General features: G+C 31.3%; 1 protein-coding gene across 5 annotated transcripts in view; it reads right to left on the bottom strand.

The window, feature by feature from the left end:
• Window positions 1-14,935, bottom strand: part of LOC110105307 (intermediate cleaving peptidase 55, mitochondrial) — a 36,599-nt gene extending 21,664 nt beyond the window's left edge. For 4 of the 5 annotated variants that reach the window (XR_002304128.2, XR_002304129.2, XR_003700177.1 and 1 more), the window contains exons 1-6: window positions 14,764-14,935; window positions 12,592-12,699; window positions 11,542-11,805; window positions 7,854-7,946; window positions 1,931-2,137; window positions 1,590-1,693 (exon numbers count right to left, since the gene is read on the bottom strand). Coding sequence is in view for 2 of the 5 variants with exons in the window: in XM_020834748.2 (XP_020690407.1) it covers window positions 1,590-1,693; window positions 1,931-2,137; window positions 7,854-7,946; window positions 11,542-11,805; window positions 12,592-12,699; window positions 14,764-14,817 (830 nt within the window). In the remaining 3 variants the exon portion in view is untranslated. Of the gene's footprint in view, window positions 1-1,589; window positions 1,694-1,930; window positions 2,138-7,853; window positions 7,947-11,541; window positions 11,863-12,591; window positions 12,700-14,763 lie in introns of those variants that run through there. The other variant, XM_028693309.1, reaches the window with a different exon arrangement.
• Window positions 14,936-20,982: the final 6,047 nt, after the last annotated feature.

The following is a 20,982-nucleotide window of genomic DNA, read 5'->3' as shown; positions in this document are numbered from 1 at the left end:
ACTCAAATCCGCAAGTCTCATGAACTCTTCTTCTTCTTCTTCACATATTGTCGGTCTCACCTAGGAGTGCAAGTGAGCCAAGCCGGCAAAGCTTGACTAGTTTATGGGCTTGCAAGCCGAGCTTATTGAGCTCATGAGTCGACAAGGCTCGGCTCACGAGCTCACAAGCCGGCTCAAATCCCACTTGTAGTTTAAAAAAAGTAATATTTCTGAAATCTCGCTTAATTTTAAAATCCCACTTAATTTTGCAGACCGGTTGTCCGCTTAAAATCACGCTCATTCGTGTTGGATGTTCGCGGATTGAGGAGCTTCGTCGACCGGACGCACTAGGTTCGATGGAGTTTGCAGCTTGAGCGAGGATGACGACTCGCAAGAGGCGTGCTGCATGGGACGAGCGCGAAAGAAGACCGCTCGTCTGCGCGTAGAACGAGCGCAGACGACCAAGAGCAACTGTGACGAGATGTCGGAAGCTCACTAGCTAACTCGAGTTCGCTTATAATGGGACGATCCGAGTTCAAGCTCGCTTTTTGAACTCGACTCGAGCTCGTGTTTGAGCCCACCTTCCAGCTGAGGAGCCGAGCACAATAAGGTCAAAACTCGACTCAACTCGTTTACACCTTTAGTCTCATCGATACATTCTCTAGCAAGCTCCTGTCATGACTTCCTCACTTCTTCATCACCCAAGAGTCTAGGAATTTGAGTAGTGGGCATTTGGAGAAGAAAGAAGAGGGGTTTATATTTTTAAATTATTAATATTACTTTGTAATAATTAAATAAGACATATCAATTAAAAATTACATTCAATCTTAACAATAATTAATTAAAATATGTTAATTTAATTAATACAATATAATTTTTTAATTTTAATTTAATTTAATTTAATAAAATTTATAATGTTTAATTAGTTTTATTAATTATAAATAATGAATAATTATGATACTAATTTATACTAATCATAATTTAAGTAAGAGAGTTAGCATTGATAAAAGTTTTATCAACTAAAATTATTAATAGTCAATCTTATAAATTAGATATATGCGTTAATTAAGCAATTAAATTAATCTTAATAATTAATATTAGTTAATTAAAATTTTATTATCTTAAGTTACCTGAGATTATTTTTTTATTTTTGATCTAATTTTTCTAAATAATTTAATTAGCTTTATAAATTGCTAATTAATTAATAATTGATATACTTAATTAGATTAATTATGATTTAAATAATTTAATTAAGGTTGATATAAACAAAGTAAATATAATAATAACTCCCAATTATATAAATTCTTAAATCCTGAAACAAGTAGCTAAACAAATTTTTTGAATTAAATTTTATTAACTCCTATCAGACTAAACAATTTTTAAGATTTAGCCTACATAAGATTTGAGAATCCTAATTTTACAGGATTTATTAAATCCTACTTGTAGCCAAATAGCCCCTAGAGAGATTTAGAAGTTAAAAAAAATAAAAAGAGTGCAATCATTAACTATGAATCAATTTGACAGCATTTAAGAAAAATAATTTAAAAAGCAGAAAAATACATAAGCTTAAAAAAATAAAAAGAAAGATTGAAATGATTAAAAATGCTTACGCCATCCTTTGAGCACCTCTCATTTTGCATTCATACTCTACCTTGGCAGATAACTTACTCTCTTCAGGGTTCATCCTTGAGAATAACATCGTTTGCAACAGAGACTACTTGACAGTTTAAAAAAAAGGCCAAATATTAGACATTACAATCATAGAATCAGATTATCAGCAAAACTTTTTAGTCTAAGATTAAGTCAAAAGAGCCTAGGATAGCTTAAAAAATAAAATAAAATTATATTAAAAAAACCAAGTACATAAACGAGTTTTTAAGGATTAATGATGTAAAATAAAAATAAAAATCTTCAAGGAACCTAACATGTAATGTATTTTGAAAAGGCATACCTGACATGCAATCGATGCAGATTGCCGCATTAACTTTAGTTCAGATGGAGATTTGATCCATCTAAGTTCATGAGTATAGTACGAGAGGTCTTTTACTTTACCACTGTTCATTGCCCTCTGAAAGGATTCCAGATCAGTATAAGATGTTGAGACTGTATTTCTATTGTGGAATACTTTAGATGCTTTACCAATCATTTCTGGAAGGACCTGCTCTGACAATGGTAGTTTTGATCAAATTAGCAAAGAAAGCATTACTTCTGTAGCACTTAATACAAGATAACCAAAGAAATTAATGGACAAGAGGGTAAAATGCTTCTTATGATCAAATATCAACATCACCTACAGCAGCCTTCACGTTCTATTTAGGCTTCAACTTTTCCTTTTTCTCAATAAATCCATGTCGAGTTCTACAGGAGGAATTAACTCTAAATTATGCAAACCATTTCGAACAATTTCTACTCCATCATTATATATACAGATTATGAATTATTATTGTTGATAAGGCAAATTTACTGACCCAACTAACACCATAAGATATGAGTGGTAGTCACAACATACATTCACTTAGACTTGGCCTACGAACCAAACTGGAATTAAATGTCATCGTAATGTGTTTCGTAATATCTGACTTTCAAGATGATCAAGGCTTTAAGAATGTTACAAATCACCAACTGTTTCACATGCCCTAAAGACAATTACAATGATAGAACCTTTTGTTATCTAAATCATTAAGGATTAAAAAAAGAAAAAAAATTCAAATGATTAAAGCTTCCAAATTTTGGTCAAAGTAGTATTTTGTTGGCTTATCTTTGAAGCTTTAGAGTTGAACTTCCCAGTGTAATACAAGATACTGAAGGTTCTTTCATCTATCCAGGCAACAAAACAGGTTATGTAAGAGCCATGACTTCATAAATGTGACAGTTTTAACATGGATCCTTACTCTGAAAGATGGTTCTAATGGTAAGGAAGGACCAAAGCCTCTGTTGCATCAATAGTAATCATGAGTTTTTTTTTAAAAAAAGGCAATCATGAAGTCACATAACACCATAAACACCCCCATTTGAACCAAACCAAACACAGACATGCATCACCCACATTATCATTAGCTTTATCCCAACTACTTGGGACTGGATTTATGACTCCTGATTCTCCAATCAACCTTGTCAAGCGTTGCATGAGGTTAGACCTATTTTATGCAAATCTCTCTTCATAACTTATAGCCAAATACCTTCAATCTACTATTTTTTTCTAATCATTCAATTTATACCCACGATATTTGTGTATCTTCTACCCTTCGTTGGATATATGCCCAAATAACCCAAATATATTTTTCACTACTTTATATTTAATAGATGCTACCACCATTATCCCTCTATAATATAAACATTTCTTAATTTATTATTCATAGTTTTGCCACATATCCATCTTAATATTCTTGTTTTTATCATGAACTTGACTATTAATGGCATATTTATTGCTATACTATAAGAGGGGTGAATTCATTGTACACACTACACTCAGAGCTTGAAAGATCTTCTATTCCACATGCCATAAGCAAGCACAATGTAGTACAGATAATTTAACTTAAACAAAAATGCATACACAAGGGAACCAATCGACATGATGGCGATAGAGAGATGTTATGCTAAATAGAGATATACGAACTTTGAGAGAAATCATATTTATAAAATCAAGATTAGCATATAAACTTGGAAGCATTCAAATCAGAACATAGATAACCAAGTAATGTTTTAGAAATGTAAAGGCAAGATAAAGTTAATAAACAATGCAAATTGATTTTTACATAGTTTAACACCAACCACCAGCGTTCACGTCCCAAGCAGCTTTCTCTTGGAAAATTAATCAACCACATATATATATATATATATATGTTTGGCTGTAAAAATAGTCTTTTAAGCAATTAGCGTTAGTTCAAAAAAATTGGCTATAGGACCTCTCTAATTCAACTATATTCAAAACCAAAAACCCTAAACTAAGCAGTAAGCCTTGAATCAACAATTATAACAATGAATTTTTTTAATTGCTTATTTGAAATTCATCTCTAGGTTGCTAGAGATCCAACACAACTTAAGTAAGACTCAATCATTATCATGACAGCAACTTGATAAATAAGCACAAGTTCATTATCATCAAATCACTAACAAGTAAATTTAGAACATGAGAGAACATTTAGATTCATGGGGCACAAAAACTCTTTATTTAGTCTATAGATACTTTTAATATCATGCAATGCTCCATCATACATATATTTAATAACTTCAATATACCCTTGAAATAATTTTTATTCCGTGATATTTAGCAAATAATATTTTATAGGCATTTGATCATATGCATATCAAGATCAATAAAATCATATAAATATCATTTCTTTACTCATTATATTTTTTCATTAATTATACAACAACAACAATAACAACATTAAGCCTTTATCCTGCTACTTGAGGTTGGCTACATCAATCTTTTTTCTTCATTGTATACGGTTAAGAGTCAAATTCTCATTTAGATCTAATAAAAAAAAGGTCATTTCAATTATTTTCTAACAAAGTCTTTTAAGGTCTACCTCTACCTTTCTTAACATATGTTAAAAATCTAATACATCTACTCACCTAACCGGGTCATTGGAAGGCCGCCATTTTATGTGACCAAACCATCTAAGGCGACTCTCTATAATATTATCTGCCCCTGGAGCTACTCCAACATTTTCACGTATAAGCTCATTTTCGTATCCTGTCACTAAGAGTAAAGTCACTCATCCACCTGAGCATCCTCATCTCTGCAACACTTAACTTAATACTTTGCTTCTCTTTTAATGGCCAACATCCTACGCCATAAAACATTGCGGGTCTAACTACCATCTTATAGAAATTTTCCTTAAGTTTGAGTAGTACTTTTCTATCACACAACAAGCCCGATGCATTCCTCCACTTCATCCATCCAATTTGAATTCTACTAATAATATCCCCATCTATTTCACCATCACTCTGAACAGACCCAAGATATCTAAAACGTGTACTCTTATTAATGATTTGATCGCTCAAAGTCACAAACCCCCCATATATTGTTTTGTTAATTATCTTAGCACAAAAATTACCTTCACAGCAGACATTCCTATCTAAAGTCAAACCGGTAATTTAATATCAATATAATTTTTTGAAGTCCAAATCAAATCACACACTCCTACAAATGCAATGTATGACCCGTAAGTTTTTCTAGATAATATTAAATCATAAAAAATCCCTTGTAGTTAAATATTAGTATCAAAACTTGTTTGGCATCCTCATATCTTCAAAATTCTATTAAAGAATGTGTTAATCAAACTACTCCATTATAAATCATAAATATTCATATTTTAATATACATATTGTTCAAAGCTCACTCCACTTCATTTGTCGGATTAATCTATAATATACTTGATTATTTTATTTATTATGTTATTCCTATAAACTATTTCCTAAAATTCTCATTTAATAATTTCTCAAAGTAACATTTTTATATTTCATTGATGCCTTCATATTTAATAAAAATCTCATCATCATTTCTTATAATGTACATAACTGGTCAAAGTGTTACGAACTCTTGTTTCTTTCCTCAGCTACTTCAAACATCTCCTTTTCTCTCTTCCTTGGTACTTAGCTTAATATAAATTATCAAAAGTTATAATTTTTTCTTTGCTCATCACCCTTGTTAAAATACCTCTAGCTTCCACATAAACACAGAAAGTCTAAGTAGTAATTAGTTTTTGCCATTCCTTAAAAGCATGTATATTTTTCCACTTATTTGATAACATACATGATCTTAACAAAAAACATGGGAAATTCCAATAGTTTTTCCCTTTAATGGTCATTCTTGGGCATTTTGTTGAAGACATAATGCGCAAATATAAATGATTACATTTTCTTCAAAAGTTAATACCATTGTTCTTGCCAAAAATGAGAATTTGCATCAATTGGCATCATAGAAATTTGGATCTTCTTACAGTGAAGAATTGTATCTCATTTGAGAGTTGAAGATTTGTATCATAATTATGGATAAAAAGGCCATTTTTTTAAGATGAAAGGGAGACACCCATTTTTATAAATTAAAAATTTAAATATCTATAGGTAAAGAATCACCTATCACAAGAAATGTCCTACATACATGTAAGAGTGTATATTCTCCAAGAAGGAATGCATTGGAGACCACGTCTTTAAAACATTTAATAAATGAGTAGAAAAAATAAAAAAGAAATAGAGCGAAAGAAGAAGGTTCTTTTCCTCAAGGAGAAGCCTAAAAATTGAAACCACTATAATTCATGATGGAAGTCAATGATTACAGATCAAATCAATGTCCTAGAAATAATGAAGCATCGATTAAAAGGATGTGATCGAGCATGGAGAATTAGAATTTTTTTATTCTAAATGGAAGATTGAGATGAAAAACTTCATATTAATGTTAGGATATATAAGAAAAAGATTGTAAGCCACTTTTTATTAGAGTATAGATTTTAATCTTAATTTATCTCTTCACATTCAAACATCTTCATATTATTTTACCTACTTATCCTCCCAAACCACCCATCTCCATGTAGCCTTATCCTAATTATTTAGAGCCAACTTCATGAGTCCTCTATTTAATCTTGTTGAGTGTAAGACGAGGTGTTAACTCAATTTTCTGTAACTCTTGTTAACTAATTCTTCTGAATTTGTACAATCTTTATTGCTGTACTTTCTACAAAACAGGGAACATCCCAAAACAAATAATGTTTAAGATGCTACTCTAAGCATCAGTATTACACTTCATTGCTCATCCATATTAATAATTTCATTTTTACTAATTCAACATGAGACTTCTGTATTGCTCAAAACTTAGATCCATTTAGCTTGCCCAGTCTAATTGCGATTCATAATTATTCTTTAAGTCTTCAAGATAATATTTTATCATATTAATAATCCTCATATGTTTATTGCTTTAAACCATTTAGCTTTAACTCTAGAAATTATATTCTCATCAAAATCCACTGTTTTGGTATAATATAGTCAAGGTATTTAAATCAATCATACCTAAGTATCACGTGATATTTCAATAATATTGACTAATAATTATTGATTTTGCATTCATAAAATTACATATTATGTAGTTAGTCTTTATTCTATTAAACTTAACTCTTATCTTCTTAAAATTTTCTTCATTATTCTATCTTTTCATGAGGTTTAACCAATAAAAATTAGATCTTTTAATTAGTACATACCAAGTATCCCAATTTAAATATCTTTTACAAGCATACACATAATAAACACAAAAAAAATGAATTTGACATTGATTTTTGATATATTCTAATTTTGATTGAAAACACTTCAATCACCTCTCAATTACTTCTAAAGTAACAAGACATTATACATATAATTAGTATTGCCAACATATTGTTAAGAAAAACAATTTCATTCCAATTCCTATCAAATCCATTCATATGCTACTTAAACAAATCTTTTTGAAACAAAAAAAAAATCATATAAACTTCTTTTCATTGCACTCTTTTATGTTTCATTAATTTCTTAGAACATGAATAGCTTCCATGGTAGATATCAAATACAAAACCAAATTGATGCATTTCTTCAATACCAACATGAGTTTTCAAAGCCCATATTCCAATAAACTCATCAATAACTTTGTTATATGGTTCTTAAATCATATTCCCCTATAACTACAAGCTACAACAAATCTAGATACCTCCGATATATTTATTATAGAGAATAATGGATGTAAGCTTCAAAAGATCGAATATTGCATAACTACATTAAATCACAAGATTTTATTAAAAATCATTGATAGCTCCATCACATACATTGAGAACTATGGCCGGAATACCATAGTTTTGTTTGCATGGATTAGATTCAGAAATGAATGAGATAAAATGAAGACTAACCTGATGCAATTTGCTCATAGGATATGATTTGTCGGCCTTAAAATAATTTAAAGCTGCATCAACTCCAGCTACTGGACCTTGCCAAGCCTCATCCTTCAGAATACATGGAAAAAATGGTAAATATGTCAAAGCAAAAAAAACAAAGCTAGCGTTGAACCAATAAAACTGTAAAAATTCTGTTAAGCATGGTAAAACTGAAGATAATACTTCAAACCTTCCTAGAAACACCGAAAATCACTTTGTATGATTACATATTTGTCAAAATCCAAGTCCATAAAGATGATTCTAAAGGGGCACACGTAAGGCATGGTGGAGCCGTTTAATGCTATATTTATTTATTTATTTATACCTGCGGGAATATAGAAAGCAGGCTCTGATTCGGCAGACTCATTCTTCAATCCATAGGATTTTAAATAATTGAAAATTCATTTTTAATAGTCATAATCTACACTAGCAAGAAAAATAATTTCATGATATTCAACGATATACTGGTTTAATTGTGATACTGAGTTAAGCTTGAGAGAGTTGACTTATAATCGAAATTGAATATTTTAATTTCTATTCAAACCAGGTTTAAGTTGAGTCCACAATGATGGATTGCAAGTCAAGTTTAGAGTTGATTTGACCATAGTATATTAATTTTACAAAATATATTTTCATAAATAATGAAGATTATATATATATATATATATATATAATTATTAATGAACATACATGCATACGCACAAAACACACAAAAAATATATATTTCAAGTTGAATCAAACTTATTTGAGATAGTCATCTTTGATTCAAGCATATTGATTTAAATTTTGTGTCTTAAATTTCAAATGAGTTTCGAGTTTCAGACATACTAGTAGCCCTAACTTTGCTGTACATCATAAGAGAAAAAATTGCACTATGTAGTAGAAATAATGTATTAAAAAAAGAGCCTTAATGATTTGCTTCCAAAAAATATAACCAATTTTTTTATTACAATATTAATGCATAGGTATAAAATAAACAATTTTATTTAAAATGTTGATGTCTACAACAAGAAATTTTGTATTAAATTAGTTGGATCATACATTAGTAATTTTGAAATTAGTTGATGAACAACTTAAGTGGTTTAAAATTCAATGATCTTCGGTTCATAGCAAATATCAATAGCATAGACGAAGAGTAAGGGACTTGACTGGCATTTGTAACACAAAATAGGAAAATAACAAAAGCACAATAAAAAAGGTAAAGGTCATGCAAGTTCTTAAGGTTTGGACTGGTTTTCATATTGATACACATTTTTAAAAAACTCTCCACTTAGCTCTCTCACATTCAAAATTCTTTCATGATGTTCCTTCCATTAACATAACTCTCAATTGACCAAAAAAAAATCAAGATATAGCCATATATTCTCTCTTCATTTCCGGTCCTATATGATTCTAATATAGGCCTCGCCCTCATCTTCCCTTCCTTAGTGCTCCCACCTTTAATCTTTGGTCACCAATGATGTCAAATATCTCATACAACTTTTTCGCCGAAATCGAAGTTTCTTATTGTTTTTTTTTTCTTTCAAAAAAAAAAAAAACAATAGGGAGCGTATAGAACTCCAAAACAAAGAAGCTTTTCCTCTACTATGAGACCCGAAGCATGGTAAGATTAATGAATAGCAAGCTCTCAACTGCACGCAATTTAATTTAAAGGTTGAGAGAGCTCTTCAAATCTCCAATGTTTATTTTTGAATCTTAGAAGGATTGTTGGAGAGCTAAACCCTAGAACAACACAAAAAGTTTAGAATGAAGGTTTTGTGGTTATGAAACTTTGCATCATTCAAATTTCAGTAAATCATTATGGCAAATTAATGAAACTGTTAGTAAAAAATAACCTATGTAAAGATCCAAAACTAAGCTAGAAGATCATCGTGAAATCTCAAAATGCACTAGGAATCAAAGTGGAGAGTTTTAAAAAAGGTGTACCAATGTAAAACATGGTACAAATCTTAGGGGCCATGATGATAAGCATTTCTCTCTCTCTCTCTCTCTTTCTATCTAGAGAGAGAGAAATAGAGATAGAGGGCCCGATGGATTGAGAACACCATTTTCAACATACCTAGATTTTTTAGCAATGAAAAAATAAATCAAAACTAATAATCTTCTTATTCAATCTTCACAATTGAAATTAGTCAATTAATGAAATTATATGAACTAAACACTATTTTTTTTCCAATCAAGTACTTTGAATACTATTACAAATGACCCAATAAATATATAACTCCAATCTATAGTATGTATACCAATATATATTCAATTCAAATGAACGGAACAACCAGTATTTATTTAGGATAGGATTAATGGTTTGATTTTTAACAACTATACCAACATTTTACAACATCACCTCTACATTGCACATTATTTTCATAAGCACAATCCTAAACCAAAGTATCATGAAACTTTATGAAATTTAATTTCTAGTTATTTCTAATAGCATGCATCAAAATTAACGGCCTTGATTTCAATTTTAGGTTCCTTGATCAAATCTAATGGACAAAAAAAAAAGCCAATCAATAAGAGCGAAAGTAGCTATCTTAGTGTATGAGAAAAATTCAGTTTTTTATAAAAAATATTTTAAGAGTAATAAATTCAAGTGCAAGAAATCAGTTGCTGTGGGTATATAGTGTAAGAACATCGGGAAACAATTTGTCAGCTTTTTAAATTACAACAACTTTTCAAGCATGAAAAAAATGGACTCTACATTCACCGATATTTGTAAATTTTTTGTGAAATCAAATGACTGAAATTGCTATAAGCAATATAATTACAATAAAATTACATGTTCATAAAGTACTTATTGTTTGAGTATATTCTTAAACCAATAAAATTATGACAATTTTTTCCCATCATCTAGACCATCCACTCTATTGCTAACTACAGATACTTGATGCACAAATAAATCCTTACAGCTTGGGGGTTGTTTGGGATCATTTTTGTTTCTTGTTTTTTTATTATTTTTATTTTTATTTTATTTTGATTATGTTTTCACATGAAATAAAATACGATTACTACCTTAAAAATATATTGTTTTTTTTATTTTTACTTAACATCGAATAAGTTGATTTATTTGGTGGTGGTAGCAGTCATTGACGGGGAAGTGGCAATGATGTCAGTGATGGTGGCATCGGTTGGTGGTGATAGTTGCTTTTAAATGCTCAAAACACCTCAAAATTATTTTGAGTGTTTTTAAAAATAACTCTCATTTAAAATTCTAAAAATAAAATAGTTAAAAATATGTTAAACAAACACGTTTAAAAAAAGTTATTCCAAATAGGCCCTTAATAAATTTAACATCCAAATATTTTCATGGCATAGTCTCAAGCTGATTTTGATTTGGGATTGATAGCTTGTGTGAAAACATTACTCTTTAGCCACCATAGGAATGGAGGCACCACTGCACAATCACAAATTAAATATGGTTACAAAATCCTTTACAAAATAGATTCAATATAACAAGAAAGACAAACTAAAAACTTACTGGAACAAAAAAATTGCAATTGATTATACTTGGTTTGACTAAACATGCCAATAGAAAAGCATTAAAACAGTCAATCAAGCTTGTATTGACAGATACATTAAGATCACCAAAAACGAAATAAATATAATACCAATAAGAATGAATCATGGAAGTTGAAATAGCATTATAATACAATTGATGACTTACATGTGGATCAGGATCTGGCATGAACATGCATAGACCGCACTCATCAGTTATAACTGCTACACCTCCAGGTTGTAAGCAACCAGTGATGTAGAGGTAATCAGCGTCCTGTCTAAATGAGTATGGCACAACTTCGGTCATCATTTTGACAGGAGCAGATGCTATGATAGCCAAGCTCCTCTCTGGAAGTAACTCTATGAGCTTTTTCCGCCTTGAGATGTATTCATGTATAGAGATACCAGAAGTAATCTCCCCTTCACTAAATAACTATAAAAGAACCATGATTCTCAAATAATTGGTACACAGGGGTAACCAACCAACTTTCTAAAAAAATTCAAATAAAAGAAACAGAAGTCAGAAGATATAGCAGTTTAACTATTCATGAGATTAAAAACCTTGTCATTAATCAGTCCATTATCTTCATGTGATATTGGCAGTCAAAGTTACAAAATCTTCAAAGCTTCAAGATACAAAAATCAATAACTTCTACAATTACTGGACATGCACAATATAGGACATAAACACATGTAGGAATCATGCGTTACTGGCAAAATATATTAGGCAATAGATTAATTTTGGCAATTCAAGGTTGCTAAAGAGCCATAACAAGAGGGTCCAAGCCCGCAAAAGAAAACTTCAACCTTTTCTTCTAAAATTTTAAATAGACACGAATCTTCCAAAAAAACCTAATGCAGTGAAATTCAGTATATCTATAGAGTTGTTTGATGAAATGAAGTCATAATCGAAGAAAAGATTTTGATACAAGAACATAGCACAACTAAACTGGACACTTTATTCTATACAGCACTATTGTATTCCCTTCAGGATTAAATAAGTCAATCAATTTTGGACTTCATAAGTAAGAAAAGTCATATGGAACTAGGCATATGCTTTCAAGTTTCAACTTATAAAGAAAACGAGTTTTACATGTTGCTAATCCATAGGAATAGAAAGCAACTTTGCTCAAAAACAAAGATAAAGAATACAAATATGGTAATAGAACTTAGAGGATTTGACAAAGAAGTAAATAAAGTATAAGGCTAAAAGCACTACCTCGGGATGAGATCTACAAGTTGGCTGTCCAATATCAACAATTCTGTCAGTAGCATATTTACAGCATTTTATTGAACTATATTTAGGAGAGAATACGTGAGAGGAAACCTGTTTAACATTAAAAAAAACGAAGTTAAACATGAACGTCAACTACTAAATAGACTAAAAAAGTTAAGTTCTTAAATGAAAAATACTATTCACTGCATGACACATAATTTTACCGAAACATCATATCTATTATGATGGTGGTCAACATAAAACAGCCCACAAAGGAAAAACATTACAGGAAAGGAAAGCAAAAGCATGAGAATGAAAACAGTGTCCATAGGGTTATGAAAGGTCTCTGAGTAACTTTATGCTTATATATTAAACTTGTAGTAAAAAGACATATATATAGAGAGATTGTGGGTTGATGTTACGATGATATCCAATGGTTAAACCGATGAAAAAATTTCAAAAAAATTGACTCCTAATTCGATGTATACTAATTATGAGGTGTTCTCCAAGAGTGACACACCATAAACTAACAGCTATTGTATTATTAGAAGCAACTGTGCATGCAAGATGTCAATATTACCCCAGTGGATCGACAACAATATCAAATATGGCAACACAACCTCCAAATTTCAAGTTAAGCCAAGTAGCTGGCAACATGAAAGACTTTGTCACACTTCTTTCCACATTTGATCAAGGGTCATATCCACCCTTAAAGGAACCAACTTCCTGATTTCCTCCATGAAGTGACTCACGACCTCCACCTCCTCCATGTCAAACTACCAATTCCAAGCTAGTGAAAATTGCTTGTCTTTTTTAAATAGAAACGTATTTGAATGTAACTTGCTTACTAGCATTTAGTTTAGGTCATCACATCTCCCTCTAATATAAATAGTGTAATAAGAAATGAAAGAAGGTAACTTTGTTGTATTTTGTGTTCCATTGTGGAATTCTCCCTACACTTAAAGGTAGATGGATTCATGGGAATTTGGTGACCTCCATGGCATAATCACATAATTTTTTTGATGAGAAATCATATGATTGAGTTTATCTATTCGTGTGCATGTATCTAAACTCTATATTCCAACACGAGGAGGTAAAAGGTGCATCTCTTCCATCTTCAAGGTAAAAGATCATTCATGAAAGATTTGGGGCTTTTTTTCATGACAACTTGAATGTTTACCATGGGGCATTTCCATCATCCATCCTCCACTCCACTCCATTCCATCGTATTATTCATCCATCATCATCTTCCATCCCCACATAAAATATATATGTATAGAAATTCAAAACATTTGCTAAGGGATGTGGTGCCTTTCTAAAGTGAAGCCATTCTTCCTCCCTCTTAGGTTCACCCTTCCAAGTGAAGCTCCTCCCCACCACCTCCCACAATTCACTCCACATACCACCAACCCCTCATTTTCATTCACCTTTTTAGGCTAAAAATCTTAGGAGCCAAACTCGAGTTATGCCCGTCTTCTCCAAACCTCAAAATTATTACCCACCAAAGACGACCTCTTGCCACCTTTGGATCCTCATCTCCCCTTGCCTTTTACAAGCCTCCATCCGCTATAACAATCTTCTCCCATCACTCCGCACATCATGAACCCATCTTGGCCACCCCCTTAGCTATTAGCCACACACTTCCACACCATCAGTCCCTCGTATCATCCCCACATCCTGTCCAACAAGAGATCATTCATTTCATTTCAAAACCACCCTTCTATGCTCCAAAAATTATACTAGACGGTCCTAAAGAACCCACTTTGCAATGTTTGCTTATGAAAAAAGGTAGACGGAATGAAAGCCCAACTTTAGGTGAAATCAATACAACGAAATCAAGGATACAGATGAGAGAACTATGCACCAAGAGTGCCTTATTCTAGGAAGTGCAATAATACTTAAAAGACAATAAATTAAGGAAAGAAAACAACAACATGAATGGTACCTAATCAAGACTTCAAATGTCATCTCAGTGAATTCAACTCCAGTCTTTCCCCATCCACGTAAGCAGTGAAGGGATTAAAAAGAAAACATATTGTATAAAAAAGGTTCTTTTCAATCAAGAGAGTTGAAGAATCTATCAGGATCGCGAGAAGAGAGGCAAAAGCGTTTCTAAAGGCTAACACAAACTATAAAAGATGAGGTAAAGTTTTCCTAGTGGAGCGGCTTATTTACCTGGCTAAGGTATGTGACCCCGGGTAGCCTTCTTCTCCAGAGGAGGGTCGCCATTAGCTTCTCATGAACCGCCCTTTCTTGAACTCCCCTCTTGCGCTTTGCCTTTCCCCTGTGGCTACAGCGGACTGAAATAGGAGATAGAAATGAACGGCAGATTCAACCTGCACGCGAAAAGGTCAAAATTCTGAATAAGATAAATGATTGAAGATATACGAGATTTTAATAGAAATATCTGATATTAATAAAAAAAAATAATTATTATTTTATTATAAGGCTCTGAAAATTAGAATATTTGTAATCTCTCAAGAGATAAAATCTTATGAGGAATAAAATGTAGAGTAGATTTTAGGGAAAAAATTTGAATACTATAAAGAAAAGAAGGAGAATTGGAACACCTATGCTATAAGATGCAAGAGATGGAGATGGATGGGCTCTAACTAGTGATGGCGCCATGAGTTTTTTCATGTGGGTGCACAAAATATTAATATTAAAAATATCCTCAATCTTTTTCATCCGAGTTTGAGATCAGTAATGATGGTTTTAAAAGCTTTTTTGTTAGACTTGTTATCACAAAATGATTAATTATCTAATAAAAAACTTACAATCAAGAGTAATTGGCAATTATATGACACATACAGTTTCTCCTTCTAAGTATTTATATTTTAAAATCTTTGTACAATCAATTCATTATCAATACTATATAAATATTCTTTAAAAAAAAAATCAAGTAATAATTTATTCAAGAATCTCTTATACAACTGCACAATAATTATTTACAATTTTCATAGCAGAAAAGCTCGTTCAACCATTATTGTAGTAGTTGGCAATATCAGAGTAAGCTTTATAAGCAAGTTATCAGGGTAAATATCATTTTTCTTATTCTTCATTGTTTTTTGTGCAAGTTCTCTACTTCCTCTTAAATTGTTGAATGCATTAATATATCTCATATAAATGGTTAAAATCTCAAGTTCACTATCTAATATAATGAGATATATATATGTGAAAAATATGAAGGATAAATTTTGGTATATATATATATATATATATATATCAATCTTTGTTTGTCAATCATTGAATATGAGTCACATGGATTCAAATATGACACACACATAAGTAACTTAGTATTTATCTCATCAAATTTATTGTTGAGCGCTTGAAGTTGCATATCTATAACTGAAAAAATAACTAAATTTTATAATGATGTTTATTTGTAGTTGCTTGAGAATGACGCGTCGTTCTATCTTGCATTACAAAATTATCAGTCATATTTGAAATTATTAAATTATTATTCTCACAAAAAATACTCACTTATGTTAACAAAGTATTCCATCCACCGTCTCTCATATTTTATAGTATTTGCTTTAAAATTTTTACCAAAATCATGAAATTTATGATATTTTAATAAAACTTGAGATAACTCATTTGTTACTCCCAATATAGACTTTATCATATGTAAACTATTAATAAGCATCAAATAATGCATAAGCTTTATTTTTTGTTCAATGTTTGAACCATCTTATAGTATTATATCATGAACATCAATAAAAGATTCATACAAAAGAATTATATTTATAAGAGAATCATAATGTTAGCTCCATTGTGTATATCCAACTTGTTAAAGGCTTATTTCCTAATTCAAATCTCAACATTTGAGAATTTCATCACACTATAGTGCTTTATTATCTTGTCATATTGTATATCTCGGAGTTGATATATTCTTTTATAGGAACTCCCAATAATATTTAATAAGTTAAAGACAGTATTAAAAAGTGAAGACACTTCAACATAATTTTTAGCTACAATGATTATCGCTAGTTGAAGCTGATGTGCAAAGCAGTGTATATAATAAGATGAACTATTTCCTATTTAAATATTTTAGTTAGTTGAACTCACCAGGCATGTTACTAGCACCATCATAACCTTGAACATGTATTTGTGTTGTACTCGACCCATATTTCATAATGAGTATTTGAATAACTTTTTAATGTCAAAGTTGTAACGCACCAATTAAATTTAAAAGAATTATCTATTTTATCTTTTTAAAAATATACCATAGCTTCTATAAATCATTAATAGCAATAATAACCAATGAAATCTACTAACAATTTCACACCTCAAAATATTATACTATATTCATTCTCTCAAAATTAATAAGCAATAGTCAAGAGATCAGCATAATCACTAATTTATTACAAAGCTCCTTACTACAAAAAAATATAAAGAAAACATGAAGATTTCTATCAACCTCTCTCCAACTTGTCTAGACACTTTTTCTGACTTGAAATTATTTAAATCACATAATAAGCTAAAAAGCCCAGCCGATAATCAAAACTCTATTATTGATTTCAATACAAGACAAAAGAATCAATATGTATGTTCAGTTATAGTCAATATTAATCATCACCTAATATCAGCAATAAAATCTCAAAATAATAATAATAATAATAATAAAATCGATATGATCAGTTAAATCAAAAGAGATCTACCAAACTATTAGACATGCGATAAAGAATAATATAATTTAATGAATAATGTTAGTATATTATGTTATACTGTATCAATATTAATATAGAATGAGCTATCAATTTGTCAATCAGATTAATATACTATCAGGTAAATATTATCATGAGTATAACTATGAAAAGCAAGGCATGACATTAAGTTTTAATGTAGTATTTTCTTCGGTACATCTGTTATCTATCATAGTTCTCAATATGTCTATTTTCACAAGTGGCTTTCAATAATCATTTAAGAGTTGTCACCCTCTATCCATCGACGTAATTCAATCAATTAGTTATATACTACAACTAGGATTATACCATTATTTAAAGGAAAGCACGCAGTGTAATTCAGTCAATTGCTACAGGTGTATAGAGAGAGAAAGAGACGGATTTGGAGGCTTTTTAGAGAGATATAATTTGTTTTTGGCTACTTAGGGTCATTTTTAGTTGTTGGCTCAATTGAAAAAATATCCAGATGAAGGTAGCTCACATTGTGTCTATCTCAGTTGAAAAATTTTTCAAAATTTCTAATTAAATTTATATTTTTGTTACTGAAAAAATGAGGATAATTTTGCACTGAAAAAATTTTTACCGCATAACTTTTTATATATTATGAATATTTTGAATATTTTTTTTTAAAAAAATTTCCAACAAGTATTTTAGAATTTGTAAGATTTTTATTGAATATAAATTAATATGAAATCTGAAAAATAATATTGTAGCACAATTAAAGTCTTGAAATGATATTTTACATAATCCTTGATAATTTGATTATATTTTGAAACTTTAAAATTTTTCTCAATCATATTTCTTGTTGCCTACTATTATAAAAAATTGTGCAATTATGATATGAATTCACTTTTGCTTTAATTACTACAATGTGATGAAATACATGTTTATGTGGTTGAATTATGCATGTTGGAAGATATAAGGGGTTATAATTCTTTGAGATTCTATTCATGATTGGGAATATTTTGGTGCCTATAAAGTATATTATAGTGGATAAAATATATGTTTTAGTGGCAAATATGTCATATTATGATGCCTACGAGTATATTTTTGGTGCTATAAACACAAAGGGAGCCATAAAGGGTTAGAATCTTTTGATATTTTATTTGTGACCAAAAAATGTAATATGAACTGCACTATGATATGAATTTCAATTTATTTATCTACTCAGCCTTGTTATTTTAAAAGTTGGATAACTACTATGTTCTCACTACTTTACTAAATATAGTGATTTATTATATTGTATTGAATTATTTTTAAATATTTTAAAAATGGTCAATAAAAGGATAATTAAAAATTTTAGATCGGTGCTTGTGGCCTATTGAAGTATTTTAGCTCACTTTAATTTTTCTTTTGATTTTCAAAATCTGAGAAAGAGAAGGAACTTGTTGATTAATAGTTCAAGATTTGATCTGATTTTATAGGTATTTCTCTATTTTGATTTTTGTACAGTCATATCAAGCTTTTATTATATTTTATTATACGTTCCATAACCATGTACTATAGTTAAAATCTTATGTATACATTTTGATGACATGAAAGAAATTTTGTGGATGAGTTTATTTTAGTACTATGAATATTTTTAATACTGATATTGTCTCAATTTATTTTAAAGTTTAATTAGAAGAAGGAAATTGAAGCATCTTTTTAAAATTTATTTCTTGGGATTGGCCTATCGCAACCTAACACGATAGGACCAGTCCTAGTCGAGTTGGGGTGTGACATTATAAGCTTATTATGACAGTGACATACCTTTTAAAGTGATATCATGCTTCTCGAGACTACTGATCACCTGAGGCAAAGCTTTTTATAGAACTCTTTGTAAATTACCAAAGTTACCCTTATGATTTAAAAGTTTTATAGTTATGCTTTAAAAGTTTTGTCCATTTGATTAACTAAAATACATTGATTTTTGTAATTACAAAGTTAATAGCTAATTCCACTTTCGCTTTCCACACGACTTCCTCTAATTGGTCATATAACAATGGAACACTTTGTCATATAAGCATTAATCTCGGTCATTCGATATGAGATTGAATGGATCATATTAAAAGGATCAAACTAAGGGCTGTTGTATAGTTGTACATAAGACAAAATCAGAGTTATTATGTGAAATCAAGAGGAATAAACGGTTCTAATTTCAACTTCCACCTACCACAGGTAGCTAAGATTGTATGTACATTTAGGCTTGATCTATGCATTTCACTCAACCATTTCCTATCAAATTGATCCAAAAGGATCTATATGAGGAAAATGATCAATCCAATGGTTGGATCACCATGAATTGAATGTTTTCTTTACAAGGTCCCATACCTTTAATGAATCATCTATATGTTTGAGTGATAACTCAAGACATAACTCAATTAATGGAGATTTTTGTTGGGCTAGGTTTTTCTAACCATAAGGAATAATTCTCCTTTAGGAATTGAGCTCTAAAATGGACTAGATTGAATTTGACATTCTCACCAACACAGGTTTGTCGAAGCTTACTCAAACTCACACTAAGAGGCTATGGGAAGGTAGGGGAGTGGTAGGGTTTGGTCACTCATACATTGGTTAAACTCAGGATTCAAATGCAGGAATCTCATTTCAATGAAATTTGTAGTGTTTATAAAGAGAAGTGTATTTGGATGCAATTTTGACAACCTGATTCCATACTAGGAAGTTGAGTCAATTTGTATCAATACACTCTATTATATAAAAGTGTCCAAGAGAAGGTAGGAGCTTGAGGTGGACTATTTTTATCCAATTGCTCATACGACATGCACATGGCCTCAGGTTCTAGAAACTTCTAGCTAATTGATGGCCATTAATGGATCTAGTTGGGGTGGATTTAGCTCAAGAATGCTTAAGGTATATAGTAGAGGACATGGGTAGGCTCGATGTAGGCCATATCTACTTAGAATAGGTTTTGACTCATTTGGGTAAGATAAGTTAGCCCAATTGGGTGACCCAAGCTAGCCCAAGGCTTGGGCTGGCTATGAAAGGTTTAGGATATATGCATGTGATTGGTTAAGTTTGAAGCCCACATTAAATGCCATTTAGGTTTAATTACATTAGAAAGGTGTATGAGCTGAAAGAGCCTCTTATGGTCAACTTGGTCAACCAAGGTCAACCAAGGGTTCTAATGATCTCAAGTGAGCTCATGAAAGTGTTTAAGAGGTTTAAGATGTCATGCCAAAGGTTGAAATTGGGTATTTAGGTCAAATGAATCTATTATGGTCAACCTGGTCAATCACGACAGGAAAATGACCCAAAACCGGCGGTTTTTACCGCGCATATTTACCGACAGTTTTTACCATTACCGGCGGTCATCCGGCTGGAAATGGACCGCCGGAATATTCGGCGTAGGAAATTCAGTACCGGCGGTCTAAGGCGGCGACGGTTTGCCGCGGTTAATACCGCCGGCAATTCCACAACTATATACTGGCGGTGTACCGGCCGATTAACCGCCGGTCATAATACCGGCGGCTTATCGACGGCCATGATACCGACGGCTGACCGACGGTATTATGGCGTCGGCAGTTTTTGTGAAACCGCCGTAAATCGTCGGTAAGCCGTCAGCACGTTACCGGTGATGACCAGCGGTCATGCCCGTCGCTAGTAACGGCGGTCGTGACAGCCGGTAGTCCGACGCCTAACCGCCGGGTACCGTCGGATGACCGCCAGTTATGTACCGGCGGTTGAAGGTAGTTACCGGCGGTTGTGG

Source organism: Dendrobium catenatum, unplaced genomic scaffold (assembly GCF_001605985.2).
Source record: "Dendrobium catenatum unplaced genomic scaffold, ASM160598v2 fragScaff_scaffold_253, whole genome shotgun sequence".
Lineage (NCBI taxonomy): Eukaryota > Viridiplantae > Streptophyta > Magnoliopsida > Asparagales > Orchidaceae > Dendrobium > Dendrobium catenatum.
The sequence above is the reverse complement of the archived record's forward strand: the minus strand, read 5'-3'. Positions and strand labels throughout refer to the sequence as shown.